Here is a 16,615-nt window from a genome sequence, read left to right on the forward strand (position 1 = left end):
CTCTCCCTCTGCCTGCAGCTCTGCCTACCTGTGCTCTCTATCAAATAAATAAATAAAATCTTTAAAAAAAAAAATGTCCATCAGTAGAGAACAGGTTGAATAAACTATGGTACTTCTACATAATGAAAGACAAAACAAAAGAGAAGATAATATCAACTCTCTGATGTGGAATGATTTCCAGGATATGTCCCTAAGTGAACAAAGGCAAGGCACAGAACAGAATAAATGTGACCTTTGTAAAAGGAGGGTGCAAGAATGTAGAGTATATCTGTAAAACAAAACAGGAGAAAGCTAAGCTAGAAAAGGAGAGGTTTCCCTATGGCAGAGGGAAGGAGGCAAGGAGCGGGTAGCAATGAAAGGCTTCTCTACACAGACCTTGTTTATAGATTTTATAGGTTTGATTAAAGAATTATAAAAGAGTTTTCCTTTTTTAAAAATGTTAAATCAAGGGGTGCCTGGGTGGCTCAGTTGTTAAGCGTCTGCCTTCGGCTCAGGTCATGATCCCAGGGTCCTGGGATCAAGTCCCATGTCGGGCTCCCTACTCAGCGGGGAGTCTGCTTCTCCCTCTGCCTACAGCTCCCCCTTGCTTCTCCTCTCTGTCTCTGACAAATAAATATATAAAATCTTTAAAACAAAAAAATAAATCAGTGGGTGAGGAGAAGGCACAGAGAGTAAGAGATAAAGCAAAGTAGGCAAAAACCATGATCCAAAGGCACCTGCTTCCTGATCCCAATGTCCACAGGCCTGGAAGATGCAATTACACTGTCCTCACTACTTTGGAGTAGGTCTGAAAATCTTCATAATGAAAAACACTTTAAAAGCCCTTGTTAGCAAATAAAGTCATCAACTTGGATAAACTGACCTCCACACCTCGGAGGAACACTTTGTAAAATACTTTGTAAAAACCTGTGAAAGCAGAGCAAGAGACGAGGATGAAGGATTTCACACTCCCTGCATTTCCTTATTAATTTTTCAATCGGGATCACTGCCAGCGTCAGGTTCCAGGGAAGGTCCGAGAAGCCAGGGCAGGAGCCCACAATGAAGCGAGCCCCCTGCACCACAGACAGCTTCAGTGGCAAGAAAGCAGCGTGAGGGGAGTAGGACAACACACCCAGGGGCAAAGCCTTGGGGAGGAGGAGCGCCTCCAGCACCACAGCGAGTCCGGAGCCTTCCGCTCTGACGTTTGGCCTTCGGTTTTGATCATCAAGGAACCGTCTAACAAAAAGTCATTCACCAAAGTCATCTTAGTTTGAAACCCATATGCCTCAGTCAGTCTCCCCGCACCTACTAAAACAGAAGGGGTGAAACCAGATGTCTGCCAAGATCCCCTCCAGCTGCTTTCTTCTTTGCAACAGGTCGTGCTCTGCGCAGATGTTAGGCCACATGGAGGAAGCCGGAGAAACGTCGGATTCCCAGCTTCACGCCTCTAGATTTTATACGGGACATATTTATTCCGAAGTATGTCAAATGACAAATCAGGATTTAAGTAAGGAGACACTTCAGGCAGAAGAATTGTCTCAAGAGGGAGAAAGAGGGCCTGTTGCAACAGAGGGTGGGGGCTGTGGCTACCTAGAAAACACAGACCATGGGGCATGCATGTATCTACCCGGGTTAAAAAGTGTTTTTCTGTTTGTTTGTTTTTTCAGATTTTATTTATTTATTTGACAGAGAGACACAGCGAGAGAGGGAACACAAGCATGGGGAGCAGAGGGAGAGGGAGAAGCAGGCTTCCCGCTGAGCAGGGAGCCCGATGTGGGGCTCGATCCCAGGACCCTGGGATCATGACCTGAGCCGAAGGCAGACGCTTAACGACTGAGCCACCCAGGCGCCCCTAAAAAGTGTTTTTTAAATAGCACTTTTGACCTTCAAATTTACTATGTCTAAAAGCTACACTCAGGCGTTGCCTGCTTTTTAAAATAATTATAAGCAACATCCCTAATGGACGAACATCTTTGGGGAGTTTAATTATTTGAGCATAAGCAAAATTGTTTAAAACAGTAGGAGCCTGGTGACACGCCCTCCCCGACTGAAAAGAAGCATTAACCACGGCACAGCTCAGCCATTACCAAGTGTAAATCCCACATGGAAAATGCCAGCTAGTGTCGTTCAAGGAAATCCCAAGCAACCAAAGGCAAATGCGCCAACTCACACTGAGTGGCCTCAGAGTGTGCACCCAGAAACAAGTTCTAACTTTCCTCCTGCAGGGCTGCCTCCCAGATTTTCCTTGAAGTGCACAGTGAGTTCTGTTCTGGAAAAAAGATCTGGCCGGCACTTCCTTTGCTGGCCTGGCACAAAGTTCACCAAGACACTAATCTGATCCACCCTGGAACATTTCCTCCCATAATAAAATTCTCTCTCCGAAGACAAAGCAAACAGTGGTGCAGAATACGAGAAACCAAAATGCCAGCCATGGTCAAGGGCAGAGATAAGAAAGAAATCAGAAAGAACACTGAGAATGTTCTAGAAGGACCTGTGCCTGAGCCACCAGTGAGGCACTCCTGACGCAAGATGTGGCCCTGGCAAGTTACAAAGCAACTTACGCCTTGCTTCCTCTCTCTCCCAAGTCAGTAACCATGCCTACCTGTATGTTGTTGAGGGGAACAAATGACGAAAGTCTGTGCAAAAGAAAAGTATTTTTTAAGCTGGAAAGCCTAACTCCTGTGATTCTCAATTTTTAAAAAACCTATGCCACACATTTTCGTTAGCGGAACTACTACGGCTTCCTTTAAGGACCTTGGAAATTCCAAAGCCGTGTATTTTCTTCGTTTTCCAAATTGAAAATATTAACTAAGCTTTTTATTCAAACTACACATTTACCGCCTCCCGAGATACAGGTATGCCTCTGCCCATCCAGGTGGGTATCTCCCTCAGATCTGCTTGAAATTCTCTGCACTCTACTGGTGTAAGGTGGTATCATGGCATCGTCATGCTCACCTACTTGCTTGCTTTCTCCCCATTTTCCGGCTCTCCCTCATTTCACTCAAAACCACGGGACGAGACCTTGCTAAGAAGATTAAAACTCTGCACTTATCTTGTCACAGTCACAAAAGAACTTGGGCACTTTGGAGTCCAAATTCAGATCTGTGAAGACATGAGCATTATTAAAAGATGGTCTGTACAGAGGTTTGACAAGTTCCTCGGAAAGTTCCTGCTATCCTGGCCATGTTCCACCCTGGCTGTCTCTAAGCAAGGCAATCAAGTCCTCTTTCAGTAATCAGAAAAGACAATCCGCCCCATAGCTCAATTAATCAATGTTAAAAGGAGTCCAATTCTTACATAATCAGTTTAACTCCTGGAACGACTGACGCAGATAATCCAGAGTCTCACCTGGGTTTCTTCTACTTCCCAAAAACAAGGCAGAGACAACAACTAACTCAGTGTTCAGCGTTGCAGTAAAGAATAACTAACGTATGTGTCAATAACACAGCAACAGCACAGAGAGTCGCCTAAACAGGAACATGAAACGACAGATCAATAACTCACAGCCTGGGCTTTTCAACTGCGGAACAAAGCACAGGCTGCGACATCAGAAGAGAAACCCCAACAAAGTCTCCTTGCTCCTCCAGGGCTCCCAAGAGCCCTTCATGTTAGGTGTCAATGCAGTCAGAAGCCGACCCCCCACCCCCACCCCAGGCTGGAGCCCTGGACGACTCCTCTCTTCCCTCCTTTCCCAGCCCAGACCAGGAATTGGCTCCTGGGATGTGACTCTCCATGTGATAACATGTCCTTGGTTTCTCCTCATGTGCTGATCATTATATCTGATTTCAAAGGGAAAGTAGATGTGCAATAGGTTACTCAGCCTTAAAAAGAATGAATTCTGACACCTGTTACAACACAGACGAACCCTGAGGACAGTACGCCGGCCACAAAACGACAAATACTGTACAATTCCACTTCATTGACATTCCTAAAGTGAAATCCATAGAGACAGGAAGCAGAATGGTGGCTGCCAGGGGCCGGAGAGGAAGGAACAGGGACTTAGTGCATAGTGGGCACAGAATTCAGTTTGTGCAAGTGAAAAATCTCTGGAGCTGGATGTGGTGATGGTTGCACAGCAGAGTGAATGTACTTAATGCCACTGAACTACACACTTAAAATTGGTGAAGATGGCGAATTTTAGGTTATATATATTTTACCACAATAAAAAATGGTTTGGGGGTGGTTAAAGAAAGCAAGATCCCCATTTTGCAAGTTTTTCTACTGCTCAGTGGTCCCAGTTGCTCCTTACAGAGCTCCTGACCCAGGGCCTCACCCAGCCATGGAATATCCCTGCCCTGGCTTCTCAGAAAGGGCCAAGAGGTCTTATTGACCTTACAGATCTCCCACTCCTTGATCTCCCACTCCTTACAGACAGGAGACTTAAGTGCTGAGCCCATTACCTTCTTTGACCAATAGACTACCTACTCATACCTGAAGCAGGAGTCCATACTTGACCACTTTGGTTTATTTGCACGCCTACTATTTGCTAAACACCAGGCCCTATCCTGGATGCTGGAGGGTTAGCGGTGAGCAGGACCCTGAGAAAATTTTTATCTTCATTGGAGGGCAAACAAAAAGAAAAAGTGACAGCAGTGGTAAGTGCTGGAGGGGCTCTACCAGCAGAGTGGGGGAAGCAGTTGGAAGGCGGTGTGGGCAGGGGTGGGGTCTCTCAGAGGGGGCATCTGAGTGCCAAACTGAAAGGCAGGGCACAGTCCTCCATACCCCTCTCCTACACAAGTCCTCACCACTTTCTCACCATGCGTCTTTTAACCACTGAGGCCAGTGAGGTTTATAAAGCTTTCAGATTCCCTGGTCCATGTAAGTCAAAAAATAATAGCAACTTATCACTTATCCCTTTCTAACTGCAATCATCCACAGATCCGCTGCCAAATAATATTGTTCACCCAGGGAATTATCTACCTAGCTCTTGCACCTCTGCTTAAAAACAAACAGAAAAGAAAAAGAAGAAAAACAAAATTCCTCTCAAAAGCTCTCCTACAGTCTCCCCGCACTGCTGTGCAAACAGCTAAAATCAAATGAAGATATAAATCGTTCTTGCAGGCCACTCTTCCTGTTCCTGCCCACGTCCTGGTGCCGCCCAGGCCCTTCCTACAGTTCTTGTTTGTGCTTTATCTAAGACTTAAAACCCTGGGCAGGGATCCTTTCTCAATGCTTAAGGCACAATACAATATTAAATACGGTGAGTCAATATCACAGTGCAGGATGCCCAAGTAACTCCCAGGAGAGGTCTAAGTATCTCAATCAATACCACAAGCCCAAGACACAAATACCCTCCCTGTTCTCTCTTCCCTAACCTAAGAAAAGCAGCGCTGGAAAGAACCACTGCTTCCACAGGGGACCTTCTGTGGGCAATACAGCAGAAGAACGTGAAGCATCCGTAGACCTGCCATGGGTCAGGTCCAAGGCAAATACTCAGCCAAGTGGAAATTAAGGAAGCAGATCCTGGCTCAAGAGAAAGAATATTCTAGGAATGCAACCTGCTCAGGACTACACTGCCGGGGCGGGGGGGGGGGGGGGGAAGAAGCAAATTTAAGCTGCTGCAACCTTTATGGCATGCAGTGTGGCGATATATGGACAGATGGCCTTAGGAAGTACATCCCCCTGCTGCAGAACTTCCTTACTGTGTGCTGGTCAAGGCTCTTGCCGCCTCTTACTTTCCTAATCCTCGTTCCAGCTCTACCTGCTACTTCTGGGTTGCTCTCTGGATTCCCTGGGGCCCTGCGAAGCCCAGTGGAGGGAGACTACCCCTCACACACTCACCCAGGAACCCCTGACACCAAGCACGTGTCTGGTACATGGCAGGCACCCAACATTTCACATGAATGGACTTGGGGGATTGAGAAGAATCCTGAAATATTTAAGTATATGGATGTTCATTTAGGTTTTTAAAATACTGAAAAATCAGAACCAAGTAAGTATCTAATAAAGGACTGGATGAGTAAATTAGGCTACGGCCATAAGGTTGAGTGCTGCGCAGCCATAAACTCGCTGTGGTCTGAAAGTGCTCCCCAAGCACTTTCTGTAGACCTCCCCGGCCACACAGATTCAGGAACTGAGCAGGGTCCCCGCTCTGCAGACTCCCCAGAAACTAATCTAGTGAGGAGACAAAACTCCAGATGTTCCCATCAAAAGCCCCAAAGCCAGAGTAAGACCCACTGTTTGGCCTGGGGCAGAGTGACAGGAGAGAAACCAGAGAGAAACCGGAGAAAGGAACAGGGTCTTGCTGCCTCACACACCCCACATCCACCCAGCAGCACACCTGTCCTCTCCACTCTGTCCCCGAAATACTAATCTGAAAGTCCTCCTACGCAAATGCCATAGGGTCAGTCTTAGAGGCCCATGTCCAAGCATGAGTGGGGTGCAGAGGAACAGCATAGCAACCAAGCCAACAGCTGGCAGCAAAAGAGGATAAACAGAGGAGCACAAAGTGTTCAAAAGACAGGGACTGTGTCCTAGAAGAAAAATGGAAGCCTCGAGGAGGAAAGGGAAATTCTCACAAATGCTTCATGCTCAAGACAGCAAGAACATGAACTCAGGAAAACAAGAGTGCAAAGATGAGAAGATGAAACAACAGAGGAAAGGGAGAGGAGACACCCAAGAAAATGATCAAAACACAGCCAAAGGAGAGGCGCCTGGGTGGCTCAGTCGGTTGAGCCTCCGATTTCTTGATTTCAGCTCAGGTCATGATCTCGGGGTTGTGGGATCAAGCCCCACATCAGGCTCCACGCTCAGCATGGAGTCTGCTTGAGATTCTCTCTCTCCTTCTGCCCCCGCCCCGGCTCATGCATCTCTCTCTCTCTAAATTAATTAATTAAATAAAATAAAAACACAGCCAAATGAGTAAGTTAAAGCAACAAAGTGTGGGATACACGGCTGAAAATGGAATTATTCACTCAGAGGAAAGGATTACGAACAGCATACAGGATGCTAGTTGAAGAGATAGATAAAAACAAGAATAAAAAGCAGACAACAGTTATCCAACAGAAAGAGTCTTGAGGCGGGGATTCCGATAAATGGAACACTAGATGCATTTTTAAAAATACACATAGAGAACAAGAAAATTTCCTGAAGTGGTTAAAGGAATCAATCTGCATACTGAAAGAACACACTGAATTCCAGAAAAATTTAACACAATGTGCTCAAGGCAGTAACAGATCACAACCAAGTTACTAAACTACTTAACCTCAAAGATACAGACAGTTATAGGCACAAAGAGCACATCACCCACCAGGGGGTAAAAAGGAGGGGAAAAAAAAGGCCACCCTGAGATCTCTCCCATTGCCTCGTTAAATACAGGAAGACCCTGGAGCAATGGCCACTATGCTCTGGATGGCCAGAGACTATCATACCCAGCCAAGGTGTCACTCAAGTCCAAAAGCAAGTGACAGACAACTGTAAACGTGAGACATTACTGGGAGAAGAAAACAGGAATCTAGGCAATTAAGAGATGAGCCAAAATTGGGGCACCTGGGTGGTTCAGTCAGTTGGGCATCCGACTCTTGATCTCAGCTCAGGTTTTGATCTCAGGATCATGAGTTCAAGCCCCATGTTGGGCTCCATGCTGGGCATGGAGTCTACTTAAAAAAAGAAAAAAAGAGAGACAGAGAGATGAGCCAAAATTAAAGGTTCTGTATTAGGAAAGCCATACCTGAGTAGAAGCATTATGTCAATCTAAATAGAGGACAGAACCAAAGAATGATGGACAGCATTGTGACGGACAGAATGAAAAGTACAACATGAAGTTAATAACAACATGTTTTTAAATGAGAAACTGGAGAGGAAGGGGGGAAGAATAAGAATGCTGGCATCCTTGTCCTCTAGGCTGGGGAGTGAACGCACACGGTCAGAATTGCAACACTGCTTCAAAAAGCCGCAATCCTAACCCTGTGATGCTTTCACAAATCTCTTCCCTTAACCTTCGATGAACCTTTTAGAAAATAAGCTCTCGTGTTAAGGAAACATTTATTTTTGAACTCTGCTTCTCATTACTTCAGCTTCTCATTTACTGAGATCAAGTAAAACTTAATACTTTTGTTACAAAATACCACTGTCAATTATTAGCATTGTAACTATTTTATTACAAAATAGCAGGGTTGCATTTTCACAAAGGTACTTCTGTCTACTATCATTGCCCCTGCCCTAATTGCAGTATAAAGTGGTCTTGATGAGGTGAAGCCAGGGTGACCAGAGGTTACTTTGGGTGGCTAGGATGTGGGGTGACAGACATTTTCTTCTTCATACTTGTCAAGTGTTGATGGATTAGATTGAATGTGCATCATTTTTATGATTTTATACAAATACAGAAGGATTTGTCTTAACTAGTACAAAACACAACAGACTGGGGGGAAAAAACGTATCGAGATGTTAGCAATGCTTAGAATATGATGGTGGATGTGGTAAAAATTTTCTTCTCTGTACTTTTCTATATTTTTCCAGGAAAAAAAAAATCCAGTATTAAAGAATGTGCGGTGATGTTGGAAATTTATGGTAGCGAGTAAAGTGTTCAGAGAAAAAACAAAACTAGAAGCCTCTACGTATATTAGCACATGTACACAAAAGAGTGATGAGCACTGGATGTGAGGGCGATCTGGCTGCGACATCTGTCACCCCATTGATCGCCAGGGTTGATTCGGCTGATCTGGCTGGCTAGGCGAGTGTCCCCTTCCTCCCTCACCGCTCCATGTGTGTCCCTCCCGAAGCTGCGTGCTCGGTCGAAGAGGACGACCTTCCCCGATAGAGGAGGACCGTTCTTCGGTCAAGGGTATACGAGTAGCTGCGCTCCCCTGCTAGAACCTCCAAACAAGCTCTCAAGAGTGATGAGCACTGAGAAGGGGGTATGGAAGATCTCCTTGTCCTTCTCACTTACCAACTTAACTTCTGGAAGGTGAACATTTATGACTTGTGTAGTTAAAAAGACACATCTTCTTCTTGTTTTTGAATAGAAGGGGCTCCTCAGATGTGACGATCCCTAGCCCCAGCAATGCTGGCAGGGCAGGGAGAGCATCACTGTAGGAGGACTGAAACCCCAGATGAAGAGGATGAAGGGATTTCCAAATTCCCGTGGGGCACAGCAGTCTAGTGATGCAGCATAAATGTGGGGCAAGGGGGTGAAGACTGCCCTGAGCCAGACAGAAGCTTCAAACTCTTCCCCTGTACCATTACCGTAGGGGCACACACCCAAGAAGACACTCGTTAGGTCAGAAACAAAATTAAAGAGAAAAGGGCTCCATTCATAGTCAATGAGAGAGCACCCTGGAATAACACACCACGCGAAAGCCTGGCATGCCCAAGCTAAGGTGCCCAAGCTTGTAGCCTTTATGTGCTTTCGATGGCTGAAAAACAAACAAACAAACAAAAAGAGCTCATAAAAGCAGATGAGTTTCTAAAGGAGTTACCTTCAAGCTTCACCAACATGCAGATACTCAGCATGCTTAGACCTTAAGGTTTGGAATATTCCAACCGGAACAAAACTCACCAGTGGCTATGGCCCAGTAAACGTCTGATCCACTCAGTAACTCACCACATGCTATGGGAGAATAAACCTGGGACCCAGGCACTTGAAGCAGAATTCGAAATGGAGCGACCCGTGCATTGGAATCCAGCACTGCATCCAGAGCACCTACCAGGCGACCTTCAAAAGAAAAAAGAAAGCGCACCTCTGAGCACGGGGACTGACCAGCTGCCCACTCTCTGCGCACAGCTCAGCTGGTGTCTAAACTCAACACCAGAAGGCAGCAGGCTTGGGTCCAGGTCTTCAACTCACCTCTCAAGAGCCTGAGCTCCGTGAGCCCCAGGACTCTGGCTGCCTAGTACCAGTCACCCAACATCTGGAACAGGGCCTCACATTAACAGGCACTTAAGTACAGATCTGCAGAATCCAATGACCAAGTGAACAAGGGGCCCTGGACAAGTCACCTAACCTGTTTGCTTTCCTCGGTGTCTCCATTACAGAGGCAACATGACTCCGTACATAAGAGCTGGGGATCTGTAGTCGGAATGCCTGACTCAAGTCCCAGCTCCCCAGTTCTCAAGCTGTGTGACATCGGGCAAGTTACTTAACCTCTCCGTGCCTTGGTCTCATTTGTAAAATGGAATAATCACAGTATACCCACCTCATAGGGTAATTGTGAGAATTAACGTATGCAACATTCAAAAGGTCTTAGACTATTTATTGCCTGGGTTAAGAAGTACCGTTCTTATTATATCATCATCTCAAAGGCAGATGAATAATCCCTGCCTACTCCAGAAGGGGACTGTGAGAAGCAAATAATAAACTGAAGTCCTTCACAGACCATAAAGCATACAAAGTAAAGGTTTATCATTCTGTTGTAATGAATATCATCATGAATCCACAGAAACACACGCCCCCACACGCCAGGTGGCAGATGATTTCAGATCGTCCCATTACTGGTAAGAGTGCCAAGCTTCTGCACTGTAAAGTTAACTCCTTTTTCCCTTTGTAATTAACAAGTATTCTGTGAAGTACTTTGAAACGACGTTCCTCATTAAATGTTCAACTCCTTTACTGCTATCAGTATGGTTTCGTGTTTTCCCACTTTATCCAATCTAGTATTACGATTATTTTGATGTTCACATGGTCTCTGACTTGGCCAGTGGGAGCCCCTTCAAGCTGGCTTCTGTGTCCTTTGGACATGTCCCCATTATTCCTTCTACTTTCTGGCATGATCAAATAATCCCAGTTCATCCTGCATTTTTCCTGCTCTAGCCCTGGAATCAGCCACTTCTCCGAGAAGTCCTGGTTCATTTAGTGAAGGATGGTATTTAAAAGCCAAGATCTGGGAGCCAGGCACATTTACTGCTCTGGGGGGTGCTTGCTCCCAGAGCCTTTCAGTGGACAGATATGTATGTATACGCATATATGTATGGGTATATATGTGTTTACATATGTATATACAAGTACACATTAACATTTTTATTTTTACACTGATTTTATACATAAAAACTGAGTTCACACCAGTACCTCCAATGGCGATCCCATACCATATTGTTCGTTCCAGTTTCTTTCCACATTTGCAACTCTCTTCTCCAACACCAAGGAACCTGGCTTCCATTATTCCTAATGTATTTACTTATCTGATCAATCCTCCTGTAGCTACCAAAGTCCCCTTTCTGACAGATGCCCTCTTCACCCTATTCAGGCTCCAACTGCCCATCCACCCCACCCATACAATCACCTTGATCTGTCCCACTTAATGGCTTGAGGGGAAGAAGGAAGGGTACATGAGTTTTTATAGCGATTGTTCCTTAAACTGCTCAGAATTTTTGCCCCCTTACTGCCTTGCTCTCAACTTACAGATAATTGAGCAGGGCTGAAAGCTGTCAGGTGGATTAAGGGACTGCTACTTTAACACAGAACAAGCACAGCTACTTAGGGGGGCTCTGTGATTAAAGGCACAGGCGGGGGAGGAGGAGGCAGGGTAAAGTTAAAGATGCATTTGTACAAGATTGATAAAACATGTTTGTCTGTCAAAGCCTGGAGGGGGTGAATGATAGGGAAGTGGGTGGACACTAGAAAGGGGCTAAAAACCTCACCCATCCCACATGCAGACTTAGCACTTCCCAATTTGAGATCAGTTGTAGAATCAGCATCTAGTTTGCTAATAAGACAAACCTGAGCAACATAAGAAGGAAGTGAGAAGGGTGGGAAATAACTTAGCATCAACACAACACAGAAGCAGTCTTTTTGACCGGAAAGAATTATTTTTTTTCTCTTCAAAACCCAGGAGCTTTTGCAATGGTCAGGATGTTTTATACCAACACAACCAACCTGGTACCGAACTTCAGGGGCGGGAAGGTGGGGAGGGCAGCAATGAAGTAAAAAAGGTACTTCTAGCTTCAGCTCCACCCTGTAAAGAATTTGAAGTCCTCACGCCCATCCTAACAACGAGAAGCTGAGCAAACTCACAATCAGTTTTCTGGGGCCCATCAGAGAACTAAGGTCACAGGTCAAAATCATAACCCAGAAATCTGGAGAGAAGGGACAATCCAAAGTCACAGCCAAGATCTGCTCACCTGAAGCAGAAGCCGCTGGGGCCATAAACTGGTAGGAACACTTCAGCGGTGGTTTTGACAAATTGGTGGGGTCTGAGTATGGACTAGCAGGAAAGTCAGAAACTCCTGATGGCCACAGTCTTAGGGGGCCCCAAACCCATACAGTTTTTACCACCAGGTTCTCATTATGAAGAGCCAGGAAAACCCCCGGCATGCTCGCCCAGAGGCAAGGAAAGAGTCCTCACAGTGCGGTATCCTCAGAGCATTCTCCATAACACAGGCCTGCTCTCCAGGGGAAAGACTTTTCCAGAACCTTACCCCAGCTAGGCGAAGGGTGCTTCTCTGACTCCAACCTGCTCCAGTCTTCCAGTCTCACCTAAGTGGGGGGTGGGGGAGAGAAGCGTCCAAGAAACATTGTCAAGGACACATTCCAGGGACACAGACCCACTGAAAGACCGAGACTCTGATAAGATTTACAGGGCACTTCTTCTCCCCATACTTTACCACCATATCAACAGACTCCGGCATGACAGCTGGAAAAGCTGAAAGACTCAGAGTCCATGTGAGGAGTTCGGGCTTTTTGGGTTTAAATGAGCTCTATGCCCAACATGGGGATTAAACTCATGACTCTGAGATCAAGAGTCCTCCGCTCTGGGGTGCCTGGGTGGCTCAGTCAGTTAAGTGCAGACTCCTAGTTTCAGCTCAGGTCATGATCTCGGGGTCATGAGATGGAGCGCCCCCTCAAGGTCCATGGTCAGCGTGGAGTCCGCTGAAGATTCTCTCCCTCTCCCCCTCCCTCCTGGCACGCGCATGTGTGCTCTCTCCTGCCCCCCACCAAATAAATAAATTAAATCTTAAAAAAAAAAAAGTCACATGCTCTACTGACTGAGCTAGCCAGGCGCCCTGGAGTTCGTTCTTAAGGAAGCCCAAAGACAGACCAAAGCAAGGACACCTGAGGAATCTGAGAACCTCAGGCACCTGTCGCTACAACACACAAACACAGCCCAAGTCCTGGTCAGAAGCCCATAAAACTCACAGTAAAGAACTATTTCTTCAGTTCTTAGTACTCCACACATCCTGTCTGGCTTTCAGAAACAATTACAAAGCATGCCGAAGGCCAGAAAACACAGTCTGAAGAGACAAAGGAAACATGAGCAAAGGAGCCTCATGCATGACACAGACGAGATGCCTGGCCAGTACTCTCAGAACCATCAAAGTCATTAAAAACAAGTCTGAGAAACGGTCACAGCCAAGATGACAACTGCAGGTGAAGCGGTATCCTGAGAGGGACGCTGGAGCAGAAAAAGGCCAGCGAAATCTGAATAAAACATGGACTTTGGTGAACCATCACTGTGCTCGTTTTCTACTGCTGCTCTGACAAGTAACCAGCAACACAAGAGCCTGAAACAAAACAAACTTATTATCTCACAGTCCTGTAGGTCGGAGGTCTGATACAGATCTCACTGAGCTAAAATCTGGTGTCAACAGGTACGTTCCGTTCTGGAGGCTCCAGGTGAGAATCCCTCTGCTTCTCTTTCCCAGCTCCCTTTATGTGGGTCCCAGCCCCTTCCTCCATCTTCAGAGCCAACAACACCACGATGAGTTCTTCTTCCAGTTTTAAAGACCCCTGTGATCACATTGAGCCCCACTGTATAGTTCAAGCTCATCTCCCTATATTAAGGTCCGCTGATCAGCAACCCAACTCCACCTGCACCCTTCATTCCCCTTTGCCACGGAACCTAACATATTCACAGGCTTGAGTCTGTTCTGCCCACCACCATAATCCACCAATATCAGCTCGTTCATTGTAATAAATACGCCACACTAAAACGTCAATAATAGGAGAAACTGGGTGTGGGGCATAAGAGAACTCCCTATACTACCTTCACAATGTTTCTGTCAATCTAAAACTGTTGTAAAAAATAGAGTTTAGTGGGGCGCCTGGGTGGCTCAGTCGGTTAAGCGTCTGCCTTCAGGTCAGATCGTGATCCCAGTGTCCTGGGATCGAGTCCCACATGGGCTCCCTGCTCAGTAGGGAATCTGCTTCTCTCTCTCTCTCTCTAATTAATAAATAAATCTTTTTTAAAAAATAGAATTCAGTTTTTTAAAAAGTGACAAGGGGAGTCAGGACAGTCAGCATCCACCTGCAGACAAGGGCCCCCCACATCTGCACAAATGCAGACTGTACCTTCAGGAGCCCCAGGAACAGACAGGCTCTGAATCCGGGGTAAACCAGAGCACAAACACAAGAGAAATAGCAGACAAGGGGCCAAGATGGCAGAGAAGATGCACAAGTGGGAGGCAGGTCAGTGAGAGTTCTCAGCAGGAAAACCAAAATGAGAAATGAAACATCAGGAAGAAAAATATAACCTTAAATTTCTGCTCAATGGTGAAGGAAAAAGGTGAGCGTGGCAAAGAAATCAAAGTCATGAGAAAATAGGGTTATGATGTCCACAAATTTCAAATGGGTCAAAGAGAAAAATATATTTACTTACATATCAATAAAGGAAATATATGGCAAAATGTTTACACATAACTGCTAACAAGGTAAACAGCCCTACTTCCTGTCTTTTTATAAGGAAGCTGAAGACAACTCACACGGATGTCTTTGAGGCAATATTTATTTGCCAGGCTCAGGCTCATCGAAAAGAAAAAATACTGAAGTTGTACATAATGGTGTCCGTTTTATCATTAATCCTTTAGCCACCTCGGGAGGGAGGGATGGAGACGCTAAGGCTCTGAGCTGTAGGGACCACTGGCCCTCGCCAGTTCCAGCTCCAGAGCAGGCCTCCTCTCCCCCTGCTCTAGGGCTATCTAAGACAGGGCAACAATGATTTTCAGAAATGCTCCATCATCCACAAACCCACACTTCTCACTCCATTCAGACTGACTTGGCTCCCCCAAGCCCCGACTGGCGAAGTCTGCTCCGTCTCCACGAACGAATCCCCCCAGATGCAGGGCAGCCCCCATGGAGTATTCTGGTCTGCCTTCTGCAGCAGCTCCATATGGCTTGTCTGGCTCTACAGGAAAACCTTCCTGGCGGCTCAGGGAGTGCAACTCTCCTATTTTTAGGCTATTAGAATAACAACTCTGGCTGAGATAGATGTCAAGTGACAAGTTTTATAATTAGGGCCCAAAAGGGGCCTATGAATAATTTGCTTCTAAGTGATAATGCTGCAGTTCTTTCATTCTGGCTGCGTTTCATGCACACGGGCGGTACCAAGTTTAAGACGAACGGGCCGCTACTGACATGGGACAGACAGGGACACTTGGAGAAGCCTGCCCACTGCCTGCTGGCTTGTATAACCTCTGTGTGGGGCCTGGGCCTTAACCACAGGCAGCAGGGGCAAAGTGCTCTGCTCTTACCAGCAAGAGCACCCTAGCGTAGTAAAACTCATTTAAAACACAGCAACACCCAGGCCCCGTGGAAAGCATTTTAAGGAAAGTCAAAAAACAGAGAGCAGCCTATTTTTTCCCCCTGCACTGAAGAAAGCAGGTCTTCCTAATGGTGTTGAGCTTAGAATAGACCTCAGCAGCCCCAGGACAAAAAAATTCTTTTACTCCAAGAAAGAGCTTCTCATCATTACACACAAGCCATCAATGTGACGTACACCCACAGCACCGTAGTTCAGCACCATAGTCCAGGTGGGACGCTAAGTTGGTCTAGAGTTCTGACTTCACGTTAGGGCTGTTTGGTTTGGCTGCTAGCGCTGTTTTGGAGACTTAGGTGGAAAAGCAAATAAAGAACCAGGATAAAGGAAAAAACTTTTATTTGTGAAAAGTAATAAATAACCTAAAAGATCACACGAAGTCCTCTCTACTATCTTCGAAAAAAGAAGATAAATGTTGGGGATATTTGCATTCTCAACACGAGAGCTCTACCTATTCTAAGTAAAATTCATAATCCAAATTACTAGACTCCGAGTGGTTTTTTTTTTTTACAAAGCATTTTATATAATTCAATATACCTCTTAGTGTGTGTTCCGTATGATTCCCGCTATTTTCAGAGTACAGTCGATCGGTGGGCAAAGCCACAGGGTAACTGAATCATGCAGGAAGCTCTAGCACCGGACCCCGGAGGAGCTCGGCTTTATAACTAAGTGGATAACCCAGCAGCCATGTGCCCATCACAGGGACAGGATGAGCCTGCCAAATCCACAACATGAGTCTGAGCAAGTGAAGGTCCAGAGAGGACAGCTTCAAGGGCACCACGAGGGAGGGATTCTGGCCCTGGCTCTCGAGAACAGGACGGGCAGGCACCAAGCCCCCACCTGCACGTTGCATCCCAGATACACGGGAACAAGGACAGCCACATAATGACCCTTTACCTTCTCAGGAAACCAAGACAGGATGGCCGGTACGGCGGCTACCTCTAATCAGCCAGGAGGAGTTACAATGCAGACTGACTGTCCTGTTCACACTGGACTCAAGAGAGAGAGAATTCTTTTTGCCTTCACTCAAGGGCTGTGAAACTTCTTCACTGGGAACAGAGTTTCAGTTTTTCAAGATGAAAAGAGCTCCAGAGACAGACAGTGGCCATGGCTGCATAACAATATGAACTGTACGCTTAAAAACAGTTGAGGGGTGCGTGGGTGGCTCAGTT

At 46.1% G+C, this 16,615-nt stretch overlaps 1 protein-coding gene across 3 annotated transcripts in view; it reads right to left on the reverse strand.

Annotated features, from left to right (window-relative positions):
* Nucleotides 1-16,615, reverse strand: part of TBC1D8 (TBC1 domain family member 8) — a 98,688-nt gene that overhangs the window by 51,598 nt on the left and 30,475 nt on the right. For 2 of the 3 annotated variants that reach the window (XM_044918842.1, XM_044918841.1), the window contains exon 2: nt 9,521-9,631. In XM_044918842.1, coding sequence (XP_044774777.1) covers nt 9,521-9,631 — 111 coding nt within the window. Of the gene's footprint in view, nt 1-9,475; nt 9,632-16,615 lie in introns of all 3 variants that reach the window. The other variant, XM_044918840.1, reaches the window with a different exon arrangement.

Source organism: Neomonachus schauinslandi, chromosome 10, assembly GCF_002201575.2.
Source record: "Neomonachus schauinslandi chromosome 10, ASM220157v2, whole genome shotgun sequence".
NCBI classification, from domain to species: Eukaryota; Metazoa; Chordata; class Mammalia; order Carnivora; family Phocidae; genus Neomonachus; species Neomonachus schauinslandi.